The sequence below is a fragment of the Zootoca vivipara genome, chromosome 2 (genome assembly GCF_965207765.1).
Source record: "Zootoca vivipara chromosome 2, rZooViv2.hap1.1, whole genome shotgun sequence".
Lineage (NCBI taxonomy): Eukaryota > Metazoa > Chordata > Lepidosauria > Squamata > Lacertidae > Zootoca > Zootoca vivipara.
The window spans coordinates 109,667,676-109,683,561 of NC_142584.1; the positions used below are offsets into that span (position 1 = coordinate 109,667,676).

Genomic DNA, 15,886 nt, shown 5'->3' on the forward strand with positions numbered 1-15,886 from the left:
CTACTCCTAATACTAATGATAAATAATAAAGGTAAATATTATGTAGCACTTTTCAGTCTTCAAAGCGCTACAATTATCACACTAGTCCTCCCAGCAGCCTTCATCTGTCGCCAGATGTTTTGAACTACAACTCCCATCAGCCCCGGGCCGCCTCACATAAACTGGAGAGGAGACGACTCCATAGTACAGTGAGAAACCTAGCAACAAGCTATGGGACTGTTCCGGAGGGCCAATTACTTTCTGGTCCTACCTCGCAGTTTCCTAGTCGGACTTTAATAGGCTGAGCACCAAGTATTGGCACGCACGCGCGGACCGCTTCGCTTTGGGCGGCTTCCTGAAGCCACATCCGCCCTCATGGGTGCGTGCCCTTTCTGCCTCCCCTTCCGCCATGGATCAACGCAGACCGGGAGGAATCCCTTCGCGCGTGAAACCTTGCAGTTGTCGGAGGGGTGTTTAGGTAATTATGATTGGGGAGGAGCGGGTCTCGCGTGAAGACAGGTTGCTGGGGGGAAATCACGCAATGGTAGAGTTGGAAGGGGACCCCCGAGGGTCATCTAGTCCAACACGCGAAGGCAAGACTCTCAGCTAGATCATACACGACAGGTGGCCATACAGCCTCTGCTTAAAAACTCTCACGGAAAGGACAGTCCAGGTGGGGAGAGGGGCTGTTGCCCTCAGGTCCTGATTGTGGGCTTCTCCCCATGGGGACATTTTGCTGGCTGCAGTAAGGGCAGGATGCTGGAATAGATGGGCCTGATCCTGCAGGGCTCTTATTCAGCTGTAAAAAGATCCCCCACCACCAATGGGTAATGTTTGCTGTTCTATAAGTCACCTGGCTTTCCCAGATTTCCCGAAGTAGTGGAAGATTTCTGGATGCCAGCTGGTAAGGCGTTAGGGAGATGTGAAGTGGCTACGGAAAAACAATTTCTCTTCCCCAACACTCTCTCTCTCTCTCTCTGTGTGTGTGTGTGTGAGAGAGAGAGAGAGAGAGAGAGAGAGAGCGCACACACATTAGGTAAATAGATAGTATCAGGTGTCAAACACAAGAATAATGAACTAGGTCTTTGGTATAAAACCATGGTTCCCAGCACACGCCCCACGGGGGGCAATTTGATTTTTATGGGGGGCAATTCGAGAATGAGTTATTAACAGTGAATTGGTTTGCATTTTGCATTTCTTATGGTTCTAAGGGCCTCATATGCAGTATATAAATATATATTGTGACATACACAAGCAATATGGATGCCATGTTCTTCGGATGTTGTTTAGACCAAGTTAATGGCCTTTTAGGCTTCCTCCACATGTGTAGGAATTCACTTTTTGAATAATAAGAATTATATGTCACGGGGGTGGGGCATCATGATTTTAGAGACACTTAGGTGGGGAATGGCCAAAATAAGGTTGGGAACCTCAGGTATACAACAAAGGTCATACAGCGAAGGTGAGCAAAGCAGAGATGGAGGTGTGTGGTCAGAACCTAGGGGGAGGGTGCTGGGTACTGATCCTGCATCTCCCCCCACAGCTTGGCAGCGTCAAGCCCTTTCCACCACATGCCGGCTCCCATGACGTCAAGGTACCAGCGTCGCCTGTGGCGCTACGTTGATTCCAGCCGCCGCCGCAAGCTGCGCAGGCTTCTGCAGCATCACGGGGAAGCCTTGGACTTGGGCGAGGTGGCCGGGCGCAAGCTCCGAACGCCCCTTCACCGATGCTGTGCCAGGAAGGACCACAAAACTGCAATCCTCTTGCTGAAGCATGGAGCAGACCCTTCCGTTCCAGACTGGCGTGGGGACACGGCTTTGCATGTGGCTGCCCGACAGGTGGCCCGCAAGGGAGGCACGGGTGAGGCACGGCCTTCAAGTAGCTCCTTGGTCAGCTTATGGACATGCTAAGGCCTTTGCACATGGGGGTCTGTGGTTGTCTGCTGTGAGTGGAGGAGATGGAATAGGGAAGGATGGAGGTGGAAGGGATCTGTATGGTTTTCTGGGCCAGCTCCCTGACAGGGCAGGAAATCTACTGCCACAGCATCCCTGATTGGTTGGATAATAGCGTCGCTGATAGGTAGGACTACAGCAATCTCGGCAGGCTGTAGAATATTAATCAGCCTTATAAAACTTATAACATATAATAACTGTTTAAAACACACACACACACACACACACACAAACACTAAACAACATCCACACAAGTTAAAACCTTGCTGTGATGATAAAATGGGGAGGAGAACGGTGTACTCCACCTTGAGCTATTTGTGGAAAGGTGGACTATAAAATTTATGTATTTATTAATAATAATAATAATAATTATTATTATTATTATTATACCCTGCCCATCTGGCTGGGTTTCCCTAGCCACTCTGGGCGGCTTCCAACTGAACATTAAAAACAATACAGCATCAAACATTAAAAACGTCCCTAAACAGGGCCGCCTTCAGTTGTCTTCTAAAAGTAAAATAGTTGCTTATTGCCTTGACATCTGCTGGGAGGGCGTTCTACAGGGCGGGTGCCACTACCGAGAAGGCCCTCTGTCTGGTTCCCTGTAACCTCACTTCTCACAATGAGGGAACCGCCAGAAGGCCCTCGGTGGTGGATCTCAGTGTCCAGGCTGAAGGATGGGGGTGGAGACGCTCCTTCAGATATACAGGACCGAGGCCGTTTAGGGCTTTAAAGGTCAGTACCAACACTTTGAATTGTGCTCGGAAACGTACTGGGAACCAGTGTAGATCTCTCAGGACCGGTGTTATGTGGTCCTGGCGGCCACTCCCAGTCACTAGTTTAGTTTTATCTATATATACATGGGTGTAGCCAAAGGGGGGGCAGGGAGAGGCAGCTGCCCCCCGATCAATAAAAATACATATCTAACTAAGCTCTCCCCCACAAAAGGTCTGCCCCCCCCAAAAAACTTGGCTATACCTATAAAAACGCCTGGATTTCCTGTCAGCAGAACATATTGTAGCCATTAGAGGGCGCTGGAGAGAGGGTTTGCCTGATGCTGTTAGGTCGGTTGCCATTCATTAATCTCGGTGTTGTTTTTTTTGTTCTTCCCCTTCCCCCAGTCTACGAAGACCTGTTTTCACCCTTGCGAAACCGTTGCCCCTCTGCAATGAGCATCAGGAACAGAGATGGGAAGACACCAGGAGAACTCCTGAGGGAAGAGGAAGAGAAATGGGTATCGGCGTGGGTCCGTGGGGGAAGGATAAGGTTGGGTTTCAGATGCTTGCTGACCAGACTGGATGCTGATAACTTCCCTAACTTTTCTTGCAGTGCTCTCAGGAGGCATCGGAGGAAGACAAGGCAGAGGGCGACGCAGAGAGGGAGTGGCGCCAGAAACTCCTTGGCGAATGGGAGGACGAGTACCAGGAGATGGGCTGGCAATACGAAGGTGAAGCTCAGCCTCGCAGAGTCAAAAGTTCTGTGAGAGCCAGTGTAGTGGTTAGAGTGTTGAACTAGGCCCTGGGAGACCCGGGTTCAAATCCACCGCCCCTCAGCTTGACCTACCCCACAGAGCTGCTGTAAGGATTAAATGGGGAGGTAGGGGGAGCTATATGTCTCCTTCAGCTGCTTGCAGGACAGGTGGGATATTGATTTTATTTATTATTATTGTTTGCACTATGTTTGGCCTGAATATTATTTTCCCCCAAATAATATTTATTGATTTTCAAACATTTCAACACAAAGACAAACACACAAAAGCAAAAAGAAAACATAATCGGAAAAAGAAAAAACCTATCAATTCTTACATTAACTTGTGGACTTCCTCGATTCCCCCCTCACTGGGTCCATTTATTAAATCTAAATTAAGCAATTTTCCTTTATCATCTTAAATCATTCTAACACATTTTTTTCCATTATTTCCATCACAACCAATTTTAATCTACACAAAGGAAAAAAACCATAGACTATCCTCAACCTATAAGTCATTAATTAATCCTAAATTTATTTTCCCACCCATCTCTAATTCTTCCTTTAGCCTCACAATTTATACCCCAAAATTTTTCCATACATTCAAATATTATTTCTTCTATCATAATAACCTTTAACCACTTTTATCGAATCCTACCCCCCTTCCCCTGGACTCCAGATCTCCCAGGTGCATCAACCAGCTCCATAAAACGTTCTAGTTTCGGACCATCTTAATCAATCAGAAAATAACCCATTATTTCTCCTCACCCTATTCCTACTCTTTCACCACCTATCCACCACTCTCCCTTTTTTGTCCCCTGCTGCCTCCCCCATTTTCTAACTGTAGCACAGTTTCCTATGTTTCCACTTTTCAGCCCTATCTCAATTCCCCCCCCCCCCCCAGTTAAGCTCAGGCCCCAGCATAGATCCTGCCCTCCCTCTCTCACTGGGAGGACATTATTCCATGCTGGCAGGACTTGTTGAATCAAACATAAGTCTTGTTTCCCCTCTCCCACTGGGGGAACAATATTCCATACTTCCTCCTCTTTTTAAAGTTCAGTTATATTGTCCAGGACTGATGGATCTTTAGTCCGAGAGCAAAGTAATAAAAATAAACACAGGCCTGAACAAAAATTAGATAATCATGAAACATAAGACATTCAAGCAGAGTAACCAGCCAATGGCCTTAGCAACAGTTCCCACCCCGTTTTTCACTTACGAGAGCCCACTCAGACCCCCTCTGCTTCACCCTGCTCTGTGTAAGGTGAGCCTCCCTGGGGATGTACAAGCGGTTCCTGAGAAAGTCAAGAGTTCCTCCCTGAGTCAGGGACCCTGACTTCTACCGTAGGCATGAACGTACCTAGGGGGTCAGGGCAGACTATTTCCCTCTTGTTTTAAAAACTTTTTTTAAAAAAATTGTACTTTGCCTACAGGGCTGCTGGGTGCGTTGCTGAGAAGCAGACAAGAAACCATCCAATTCTGTCTTCTCCAGGCAAAGCACGAGTCGCGACCTGTAAGACAAACCTTGCCATAGCTGCCAAGTCTCCCGTATTCCCCGGGAAACCCCGTTTTTCCAGCCGTTCCCACCTGGAAAAACGGATTTTGTTTTGTTCCCCCCCGGTTTACTTACCGGCCGGGGGAGGCTCCTTCTGCGCATGTCTGGAGTCTCTGGCAAGCGATTTCTGGCATGGCGGCCATTTTGGAACTGGGCGGAGCATGCTCAGAAGCGACTTTCGATGCTGCTCTGCCCAGTTCCAAAATGGCTGCAGCGTGACTGCCGATCCTTTATTTTTCCGGCAGGAACTTGGCAGGTATGAACCTTGCCCCAGCTTGTGGTTTGCCTGGAGCGAGACAAACCATGGGCCCAGTTTGAAACGACTTGCTAAGCCAAGCCAAGGCTTAGTTCACAGTGACACAGCAGAACCAAAAGAGCAAAAATGACCTTTCCTCTGAGAACCTGCACACTTATAGCTCCACACTAAACCATGGTTTGCCTTAGTGTTACATGTAAAACAGCTCAAAATGTGCTATGCTCCTACAGCAGATTATATTGAAGGCTTTCTGTGCTGATCACTGGGGGCAGGGGGGGATTGTTTCCCAGGTGACCCTTGGCCTGGGAAAATATTGCAAAAGATTAATAATAATAATAATAATAATAAATTTATATACAGGTGAAACTCTGAAAATTAGAATATCGCCGAAAAGTGCATTTATTTCAGTAATGCAACTTAAAAGGGGAAACCAATATATGAGATAGATCAGGGGTCCCCAGACTTACCGTGCGGCGGGCCGGTGCCCGCCGCGCCGACTGCGCGGTGGGCCGGAGGGCAGGGGAGTGCGCGCGCAGCGGGCCGGAGGGCGGGGGAGTGCGCGCCCGTGCGCATGCGCACACGCGCCCGTGCGGGAAAAAAATCACCGAAAATCGCTTGTGCGCATGCGTATGGGCCTCCCCTGACCCGGAAGTGCACCAGAAATGACCTCTTCCGGGTCAGGAGAGGCCCATACGCATGCGCACAAAGGATTTTCGGCGATTTTTTGGCGATTTTTTAGATCGCCGCTGCGCCGCGCGCCGTGAGAGCGGGCGGCGGCAGCGGGCGGCGGGGGTCGTCGCGGGCCGGATTGGAAGGCCGATTGGGCCGCATCCGGCCCGGGGGCCGTAGTTTGGGGACCCCTGAGATAGATGCATGACATGCAAAGCAAGATATGTCAAGCCTTTATTTGTTGTAATTGTAATTATTTGTCGTTAGGTGGGTCAATTATATATAGAATGTAATTAATGAAATGTAACAGCCGTGTTTATTTTTGTATTATTGTAACTATTTGTTTTATTACTGTGGAATTTCCAAAAGAAAGCATTTGTAAAAATTAAAATTAAAATAAAAAAATAATAAGTTGCCTTACTGAAATAAATGTACTTTTCGACGATATTCTAATTTTCTGAGTTTCACCTGTACAACTCTTCACCTGAAGTTCTCAGGGTGGTTCACAAGATAAAAATACAGGATAAAGCAGGAAAGAAATAGTTTTTTAAAAAACCGTCCCACAAGCACAATTTAAAGGCCTTAGAACAGGCATCCCCAAACTGTGGCCCTCCAGATGTTTTGGCCTACAACTCCCATGATCCCTAGCTAACAGGACCAGTGGTTGAGGAAGATGGGAGTTGTAGTCCAAAACATCTGGAGGCCCGAAGTTTGGGGGTGCCTGCCTTAGAATATTAATCAGCCAAAGTTGTGTTATATTTCAGATCACTTCCATAATTGCCATTTTATCTGAGAATTGTCATCTTAGAAATTTAAATGACGATAGTCCTCTTCCTTCTCCTTGGTTCACACAGCTGTTATGAGGAATCCAATGATGTGTCTGGCCAATTGTTGTCCGAGTGCCATGTTCAGTTGGGTGTATAATGGGTGAGACGATCATTTAAGTTGTATTCTCAAATTCCTCTTCCCTTTTCACCCTTCCCAGAGGATTTCTACACCACTGGCCCAGACACGGAAACCTACGAGGACTGGGCTGACCGCATCGCTCAAGAATACAGGCAGAGGCGCAGCCGGGACGAGGAACGCCTTCGCCAGAGGCCTAAAGCAGAGCCACAGAAGACTCCCCTTAAGTTGGGGAGCCTCCGTGAGGAGGAACACCTGCTCTACGAAAAGCGGGCCCGAGCCAAGGAAAAGGAACTGAGGGAAGCCAAGAGGCTGCGCTACGAGGAAGGCTGCAGCCAGGTCTTCTCTGCCGACGGTTCGCGCCTTTTGAGATACGTGGACATTCCCTGGCCGTGCCCGGCCGGGACGCCAGAGGAGATGGCTGCCGTGGCGCTCCATGGCATGGACCCCTCTGACAGAGCGGCTTACCGGCGCTTCCTGCGGCGCCAGCAGGCCCTCTGGCACCCGGACAAGTTTGCCCAACGCTGTGGTGCGCGCTTGGCAGAGCAGGATCGCTGCCGGATATTGGACACTGTCACGGCGCTCTCCCAAGCGTTCAACCGGCTAGCAGAAGCTTGCAAATAACTCACTCGCTCTCTCCTTGGCTGTCTGTGAATAAAGGGTTGGTTTTCTTTTTGCCTTTTTGAAGAGGACGGAATTGTGCTGGATTGCGTTTCGGGCAGCAAGGGCTTCTTGCCTTTTCCCCCTACCCTGTTCAAGATGTCAAATGAAGTGGTTTCTCGGCAAGCCTCTTGGGAGTCTTTCCAGAGAAGCACAGAGATAAGTGGTCTTTTCTCTTCTTGAAAGGAACCCCCTTGGAGACCAAAGCTAGTTAAGAATTGTCACCCTCTGGATGTTTTTGGAGCTGTAGTCCAGAACATCAGGAGGGCGCCAAGTTGGCAAAGGCTGGTTTTCAAAGTGTCAGGTGTAACTTCAGCGTGAACACAGCAGAGTTTGCGCAGGTTTTTCCGGAAGCTTCTGGCGGTAACTTAAATGACTAGACGTCTGGACACAGAGTAAAACTATATACAGGATTTATTAAAATAAAGAAAATCCAGAGTTTCTATGTACAGCTTTAGAACTCAAAACAAAGTAAAATAAATCCTTTCCTCTCTGTCTCTCTCTCAACCGATACAGCACCTCTCCTCCTACACTGACCACACTCACCACACCACGTACTGTGCTAGCTTTCTCTGATAACAGGTCTCGGTGCTGATCCCAACCAATGAGAGCGCAGTTACTAAGGCAGAAGTAGACCTTGGCTTTCTGCCCAGTGTTAATTGCTTGTCCTAGAGTTGATTGTGTGAAGAAGCAATCTGATGGTTTCTCACGCTACTAATTTAGCAAAACCCGAACATTTCATGCCCTCTTTGTTCCTTTGCAGGGTTAATAATGTCTGTTTGCGGATTTGTCATAGCAAATGCAACCCTACAAACTAAAACAAAAAACAACTAGGCAAGGCTGAAAGAGAGCAGCCAAAACAACAGCACAGACACAGACAGACAGACAGACAGACAGACACACACACACACACACACACACACACACACACACACACACACGTGTGTTCTGCTTGCGTGCGACGCTGGGAAATAATTAAATAATTCTAATTCAGACCCAGAAATGGCAGGTTAGAGCTAGGGAGTCCTTGTGACTCGTGAGGAAACCCTTCCCGAAGCCCAAATAGAACGTCAGTGAGGGCGGTAGAAGCCCCTAGGAGACCGGAGGCACAGTGGGGCTTTGTTTATGCTGCTCATCCTCTCCAGAACTTCAGTTCTAGTTATTGATATTTTAGGATACCGTATTTTGGGTATGGATTGCAGAGAGAGAGAGAACAGCAGAGAAAGTGTTTAAAGGGGGTTTAGAGGGCGCTCCCCACTTTACGAGATTCCGCTTAAGCTCACGCGGGCCCAGAACGTAAGCCCCCACATAACTGGGGAGTCGCCTTTATGACACTCACAACTGTTCCCATCGCCATTGCATTTCCGTCCCAAAATGCTCACATTCTTGTTTAAAGCCCTAAGTGACTCAGGGCCCCAAATATATGAAAGGGTGCCTCCATCTATACAGACCACCTCAAGATAAGCAGAGGAGGGCCTCTTGGTAGTTACGCCGCCTTCAGACGTTCGGGGTGGGTGGGTGGCCCACCACAGGGCCTTCTCTGTGACAGCCCCCAAGCGGTGGAATTCCCTTCCCACAGAGGTGTGTCCAACACCTTCATTACGCGGCATTCATTGCATGCTGGAAGACACATTTCCCTCCTGCCTTTGATAGCTAAGAGGCTGGGGTTGCCATACGTCTGGATTTTCCCGGAAATAAAGGTAAAGGACTCCTGGACGTTTAAGTCCAGTCAAAGGCGACTATGGAGTTGCGATGCTCATCTCACTTTCAGGCCGAGGGAGCCGGCGTTTTTCCACAGTCAGTTTTCCTGGTCATGTGGCCAGCATGACTAAATCGCTACTGGAACACGGAGGACCATGACAAGTACCAGAACGCTCAGAAACGTCATTTACCTTCCCGCCGCAGCGGTACCTATTTATCTACTTGCACTGGTGTGCTTTCGAACTGCTAGGTTGGCAGGAGCTGGGACAGAGCAACGGAAGCTCACCCTGTTGCGGGGATTCGAACCGTTGACCTTCCAATCAGCAAGCCCAAGAGGTTCAGTGGTTTAGACCACAGTGCCACCTGCGTCCCTTTTCCTGGAAATAGCCTGGATTTGGTCATCTGAAACAATGTCTGGGCGGAAAATCGCTGAAATGTCTGAGAAAATCTGGGCGTATGTCCATGTCAGCAGCATCAAATTTGGCGAAATTCATTAAAAATAGATTTTACAAAAACCGCTCAACAACTATGTGAAAAAAGGTGTCTGGATCTTCACTTTTTTGATATGGCAACCCTATAAGAGGCATATTTTTATTTTTTTCTAATATTAATTTTTACTAGTTTTCCAAATTTTAACAAATCCATCCAAATTATTTAAATTTAATACAACCCCCCCCCCAAAAAAATTAGGCTTCCCACTCCCATTACAAACAGATGTTTGTTACATTCCTGATGTTACCGCTTCATTCTTCTTCCTTAATCATATTTTTAGAACCCGCTCTAGTCTTTTGACCGTAATGTGCAGCTTGACGTCTTTCAGATAAAGAAAAGAGGACACCCCCCTCCCCAGCTCTTGAATTTCAGATCTTGGGAGAGCATCTCCTAAGCAAAGTTTCCGTAGCTGAAAAGCCCTCTCCCCACATGAGTCATTTACTCCAGCATCCTGTTCTCACAGGGGCCAAGGAGATGCCCGTGGGAAACGCTCAAACAGGACCCGAGTTCAAAAGTACCCTCCCCTCCTGTGGTTTCCAGAAGATACCAAGGTCTTAAGCGGTAGAGAGCAGGGATGGGGAATTTGTACGCTCCCAGACGCCGGACTACAGTTCCCATCACTTTCAACCACTGGTTGTGCTGGCAGGAGCCAGAGTTCAACCTCATCTGACTTGTGACTGGTTTCCTCATCGCTGCAGAAGAGGAGCACCAGTAAGAAGCGCTACTGCTCAGGCTGCTTTGGAAGAAATGACTGCAGGAAAAACCCCGGTTCTCGAAATTCTCCACAATGTGCAAATCGTTGCTTTTCAAAAGTAGAGGGCTCTGCCTCAGGCCACCTGCAACGTAAGACGGCTTCAACAGTACCGCAGCAAAATGTTGCAACATGGAGCGCTGTTCGTAAAGTAGCCCAGATTTTTCCATTCCATTCCATTCCATCCCCTACCCATTCCATTTATTCATTGGTTCCCACCCCCCACGTCCCACATCCCATGCCTAGTGAGCACGCTCTGTTCTCTTTGGTCTGTTTGGATTTTCTCTCTCCCTGTAGGGTTTCCCCCTAAATATCTATTGTACTTTTGGAAACCTCGGGGTTTCCCCCGCTACCAATTCTGCATGAACAGTGCCATTTTTACTACATTAGCTGAAGAACAAAAATAATTTCACCTCGTTTCTGAACCTTTTCAGACTCTACGATATCTTTTTTAAAATACATATATCATTTTTACATGATTTTACAATACAGAATTATAAAGAAATTTTTTTAGATTAATAATAATAATAATAATAATAATAATAATAATAATAATAATAATATAGTATTTATACCCCACCCATCTGGCTGGGTTTCCCCAGCCACTCTGGGCGGCTTCCAACCAAATATTAAAATACAATGGTCTGTTAAACATTAAAAACTTTCCTAAACAGGGCCTCCTTCAGTTGTCTTCTAAAAGTAAAATAGTTGCTTATTGCCTTGACATCTGATGGGAGGGCATTCCACAGGGCGGGTGCCACCACCGAGAAGGCCCTCTGCCTGGTTCCCTGTAACTTGGCTTCTCGCAGTGAGGGAACCACCAGAAGGCCCTCAGCGCTGGATCTCAGTGTCCGGGTAGAATGATGGGGGTGGAGACATTACCTTCCAAGTCCCGGACTACAGAATCCGGGAACGGCAGCAGTGTGACACCGGAAGTTGCGTCGACGTAACTTCTGGTGTCGTTTTGCCCTTCTATGGGCACCAAAAATGGCCGCTGGCGGCTTTGAAAGTCGCTTGTACGCATGTCAGGAAGTGCGTCAACGCAACTTTCGGTGTCGCTCCGCCCATCTATGGGCACAAAAAATGGCCGCCGCCGACACCGGAATTCGCGTCTATGCACTTCCGGACATGCGTAGATGCGACTTTTGAAGCCGGCGGCGGCCATTTTTGTTGCCCATAGAAGGGCAAATCGGAAAGAAAAAAAATGGCCGCTGGCAGGAGAAAATGATGGAGAAAAATGGGAGACGAAGTGATACGGGGGACCACCGGGAAAAGGTAAAATCAGGGTTTTCCCGGAGAAAACGGGGTACTTGGCAGCTATGGTGGAGACGCTCCTTCAGGTATACTGGACCGAGGCCGTTTATCCATATACAGTAATTCCTCCGAATCTCAGGACTTGCCCCACCCCTCCCTGGTGTCCCATTTTAAACATTTAAACATAGCTGCCAAGTCTCCCGTTTTTAGCGGGAAACCCCCGGATTTTAATCCATTTCCTGCTGTTATCCCGAATAGAAAAAAAATCCCAGAAATCCCCCGGATTTCCTACCTGCCAGGGAGGCTCCATTTTGGGTGCCGCTCTGCCCATGTCTGGGCACCAGAAATCGGGCAGAGCAGCACCGGAAGTCGCTTCTATGCATGAAGCAACTTCTGGTGCCGCGCCGCTGCTGATCCCGCATTTTTCAGCGGGAGACTTGGCAGCTATGCATTTAAAACTGCCTCTTCTTCAAACTCTTAACTATTGTATCAATCCATATTTTCCATGACAATTGCTACACTACTGTACAAGTGAAATCAAAATCCTGACAATGTTTCCATCTGCTTACAGTGGTCTCTTAAATAACTTACACATTTTTCTCATTCTTTTGTAAAAAAAGATTGTCTTCTTGGGTTCCTGAGGTTTCCAGTCAGCATTGCCATTTTGGCATAGTCCATCAGCTTGGTTTGCCATTCTTCTCTGGTAGGAGCAAACCAGTGATATTTTAGGGAGCAGGCTAGCATGAATTACATCATAGGAGCCTACACAACACAAAACACTGTTGCTGAATGTAGGTTTTATTTGTTTTTTATCTTATATTTTGGAAATGTACATCCAGGTTTTTTTTCCTTTAATTTTTTTTAAGAGAGTGGGGCCTAAGCTATAGCTTGTTTAAGGTAAAGGTAAAGGGACCCCTGACCATTAGGTCCAGTCGTGACCGACTCTGGGGTTGCGGCGCTCATCTCGTGTTGTTGGCTGAGGGAGCCGGCGTACAGCTTCCAGGTCATGTGGCCAGCATGACAAAGCCGCTTCTGGCGAACCAGAGCAGCACACAGAAACGCCGTTTACCTTCCCGCTGTAGCGGTACCTATTTATCTACTTGCACTTTGACGTGCTTTCAAACTGCTAGGTTGGCAGGAGCTGGGACCGAGCAACGGGAGCTCACCCCATCGCAGGGATTCGAACCGCCGACCTTCTGATTGGCAAGCTCTAGGCTCTGTGGTTTAACCCACAGCGCCACCTTGTTTAGCTTATATGTAAATCCAGCACTGCTTCCAACTTTTGGAGACGCAAACCCGGGGTGTGTGTCATCTCGGACACACTCCTAGGCAAGTCACGTTGCTTGCACCCCACTCTCACCTTGAGGAAAGATCTCGCAGCCCCCCAAAAAGCGCTTTTTTTAAAAAAAGGGGCTAGAGCATAGCTTGAGATCGCGGAACCCAAAACGGCCACCATGATCACGGATGGAAAAAAATGGGATGACCCGTTTTCTCTGGGGCACCTTGGCAGGTATGGAGCAGGAACTCAATGAATTGGAACACCTGTGCAATGCAGGATGGAGACCAAACAGCTCTTGTTTGTTCTCTGAGATCTGGTTTCCAAAATAAGGAAGCACCTGTCTCCAGCTCAGCCCCCCAGGAGGACAGGATGTTCCCGTGTCTATGCCTCAATTTGAAATTCAAATCATCTTCCAAGGGCTGTACGTTTCCAAATTCTTCAGGAGCTGTCATCTCCGACCCTTTTGCATAATCTTGTGGACAAGGCTGTTGCCTCAGGTGGAATTCTTACCAAAACTAGGTCCTCCTCTTCATCATTCCGACACACTAGGCTTTAAGTCTCCTAAGCAAGGTCATAATTTCCTAGAAGTTGACTTTTGCAGCCTTGCACCTCGGCTCTTGTTGGGTGTTTGGAACTTGCCTGGGTTTGAAGAAACCCCTTTTGCATCACTATGAAGCTTTTCTTGGCAGCTATCCTAGGGGGTAAGTGAAGTTTATCCCACTAAAAGCATTTGCAATGAATAGGCCCAGAATTGATTCTGAACTAAATCTATTCATCTGCCTCTTTATTTTATAAAATAAAAATTTAAAAAACAGACATTGGGGAATTAATGCATTAATATTGTCATCCTGTGCATGTCTACTCAGAAGTAAGTTCCCCTGAAAGGCTTCTCCCCCTTTCGTAGTTGTGTAGAAGAGAGGATTTTAGGAGGCATCGTTCGCATGCCAATTCCTTTAAATGGGGCTTACTCCCAAGTAAGTAGTAGGGATACCTCAACTGCCACCCGGAACCAGCCATTAAAGCGGTCAGCCTCTAGAAGAGGAGAGCTGGGAAGTTGGGCCCAATCCACTAGCACTGACACTCCACTGAGTCTTCTCACACACAACTGCCACCTCGCAGCAAACATTAGCAGGTTGCCTCAGGAGGAGCGGTGGGAAGCAGCCCATTTCAACAGCTTTGCTCCCAAGACCAGTTCTATCACGCTGCTCTTGCAACCATTCGACTTTTAAGAATTTGTGCCTGGCTTCACTTTTTGTCCTCTTCCCTCTGTGCCTGTGTTTCCTTTTGTGCCGTGTCCTTTAGGATTCTAAGCCTGTGGGCAGGGACTGCCCTGTTTCAACGGGTTGTATGTAAACTGCTCTGGGATCTTTTTGGCAGGCTGAAAAGCAGGTTAAAAGATTGAGGAGGGTGTTCTGTAGACACGGCATCCCAGCTGAAAAGGTCTTCTGCCTACAGTAGTTGTCACTGCTTCACTTCTAACAAAAAGGAAATAGGGAGAAATCCCTTGGCTGATGATTTCAGGGTGCAGGCATATTTATCTTTAAAGGAAAGCTGTGGTGGTGGGGCTACTTACCTTTTACCTCCACCCTTCGCTGCTTTCGTCTACATTTCCTCCATCCCCTACCACCCAAGCTGTATTTACTTATTTTTTTTAATCTGCAAATAATAATATATAGTGCTGCATTTTGGGGAGCCATAGATCCTGCCCTTTGTGTGAGTTTTGCAAACATGCGTTTCCACTGTACTCGCTGACCCAAACGCAGCCACGGCCCACCTGATCAAACATCCTTCTTACCTAAAGTGTAGATCGGGCTGGCGTGCTTATTAAAAGCCAAGAATCCTGGACTTTCTGAAGGGGAATTACATGTGTGTTTCTGTGTTCCATAGCCAGGCAATTGCCATGCAAATGTGAAGATCCCACTTTCTGACCGTCTCTGCCGGCTTTGGTCATTTAAAATGAAAAGTCTGATGCAAAACCCGCAGAGCGAATCAGGAAGATGCAATGGGCTTGTGTTGTCGTTGATTTGCCATTGGCATCCATCTGCCTCGAGAGACAATGGAGCGTGCCTCAGTCTGGGGGTGAAGTCAAAGCATTACATTAGCAGGGGTGAAGCATCCTCCCTGGGCAGTGCGTATGGAAGTCCTGAGCTGCCCAGATGACCAGACCCCCTTCTCAGCCTCACTGATGTGTTCCAAAGGGGAGCAGAGCAAGACGTTTTTATCACCAGCTTGGCCGCAGGAGTTGACGGAAGAAGGAGTGCAATCCAACCATCTTAGGGACTCCGTTCCAGATTTGTGTAGGGTTTCCTTCTTAGCCTTTTATTCTCCTGAAGTTATTCCACCAAGCAGCAGAGGTTTAGGACCACAGTTTTCCTTCTGCTAGATGGGCTACCCAACCAGGTTGATGAGCTTCATTTGCCTATACTGTATATCTAATGGCCAGAGTAAGAGTGACGTTTGTGTGTGTGTGTGTGTGTGTGTGTGTGTGTGTGTGTGTGTGCCATAGCTGCCTGAGAAATAAGGGACTGGACCGGAAGTAGCAGGCCGGAAGTAGCGCTGCCGCCATTTTGGAACTGGGCGGAGCATGCTCAGAAGCTACTTTTGATGCTGCTCTGCCCTGTTCCAAAATGGCCGCCACACCAGAAGTCACGCTGCAGCCACTGTGCCAGAATAAACCAGGGAAAAACAAAAAAAATCAGTTTTTTCGGATGGGAACAGCTGGAAAAACGGGGGTTTCCCGGGGAATACGGGAGACTTAGCAGCTATGGTGTGTGCATGAATGCACTGATTCTGTGAAGGGTCTCCACGTTGGCATCTGGGGGTTGAACGGCCAGCTGGCTAGCCCCCAGCTGGATCGTCTCCTTCCAGCTGGCACACTGTGAAGATCCCTCAACCTCTGATGCGACATAAATCAGTGACCCAAGTCTGTGGACATGGGCACACTTTACTTAGCAGGGCAAAACTGCGC

The 15,886-nt window shown here is 47.9% G+C and overlaps 1 protein-coding gene across 1 annotated transcript; it reads left to right on the forward strand.

Moving 5' to 3' along the window:
* Positions 1-377: 377 nt before the first annotated feature.
* NFKBIL1 (NFKB inhibitor like 1) lies at positions 378-7,473 on the forward strand. The gene is made up of 5 exons (XM_035107176.3): positions 378-457; positions 1,523-1,839; positions 3,053-3,165; positions 3,261-3,378; positions 6,864-7,473. Exons 2-5 carry the CDS (start codon positions 1,551-1,553, stop codon positions 7,403-7,405), a joined length of 1,062 nt encoding a protein of 353 aa, XP_034963067.2. The 5' UTR covers positions 378-457; positions 1,523-1,550; the 3' UTR covers positions 7,406-7,473.
* Positions 7,474-15,886: the final 8,413 nt, after the last annotated feature.

Coding starts and splice junctions, on each gene's coding strand:
- NFKBIL1 (XM_035107176.3), top strand. CDS start 1,551: ATGCCGGCTCCCATGACGTCAAGGTACCAGCGTCGCCTGTGGCGCTAC. Junction 1,840..3,052: donor GGCCCGCAAGGGAGGCACGG/GTGAGGCACGGC, acceptor CCCTTCCCCCAG/TCTACGAAGACCTGTTTTCA. Junction 3,166..3,260: donor GGGAAGAGGAAGAGAAATGG/GTATCGGCGTGG, acceptor CTTTTCTTGCAG/TGCTCTCAGGAGGCATCGGA.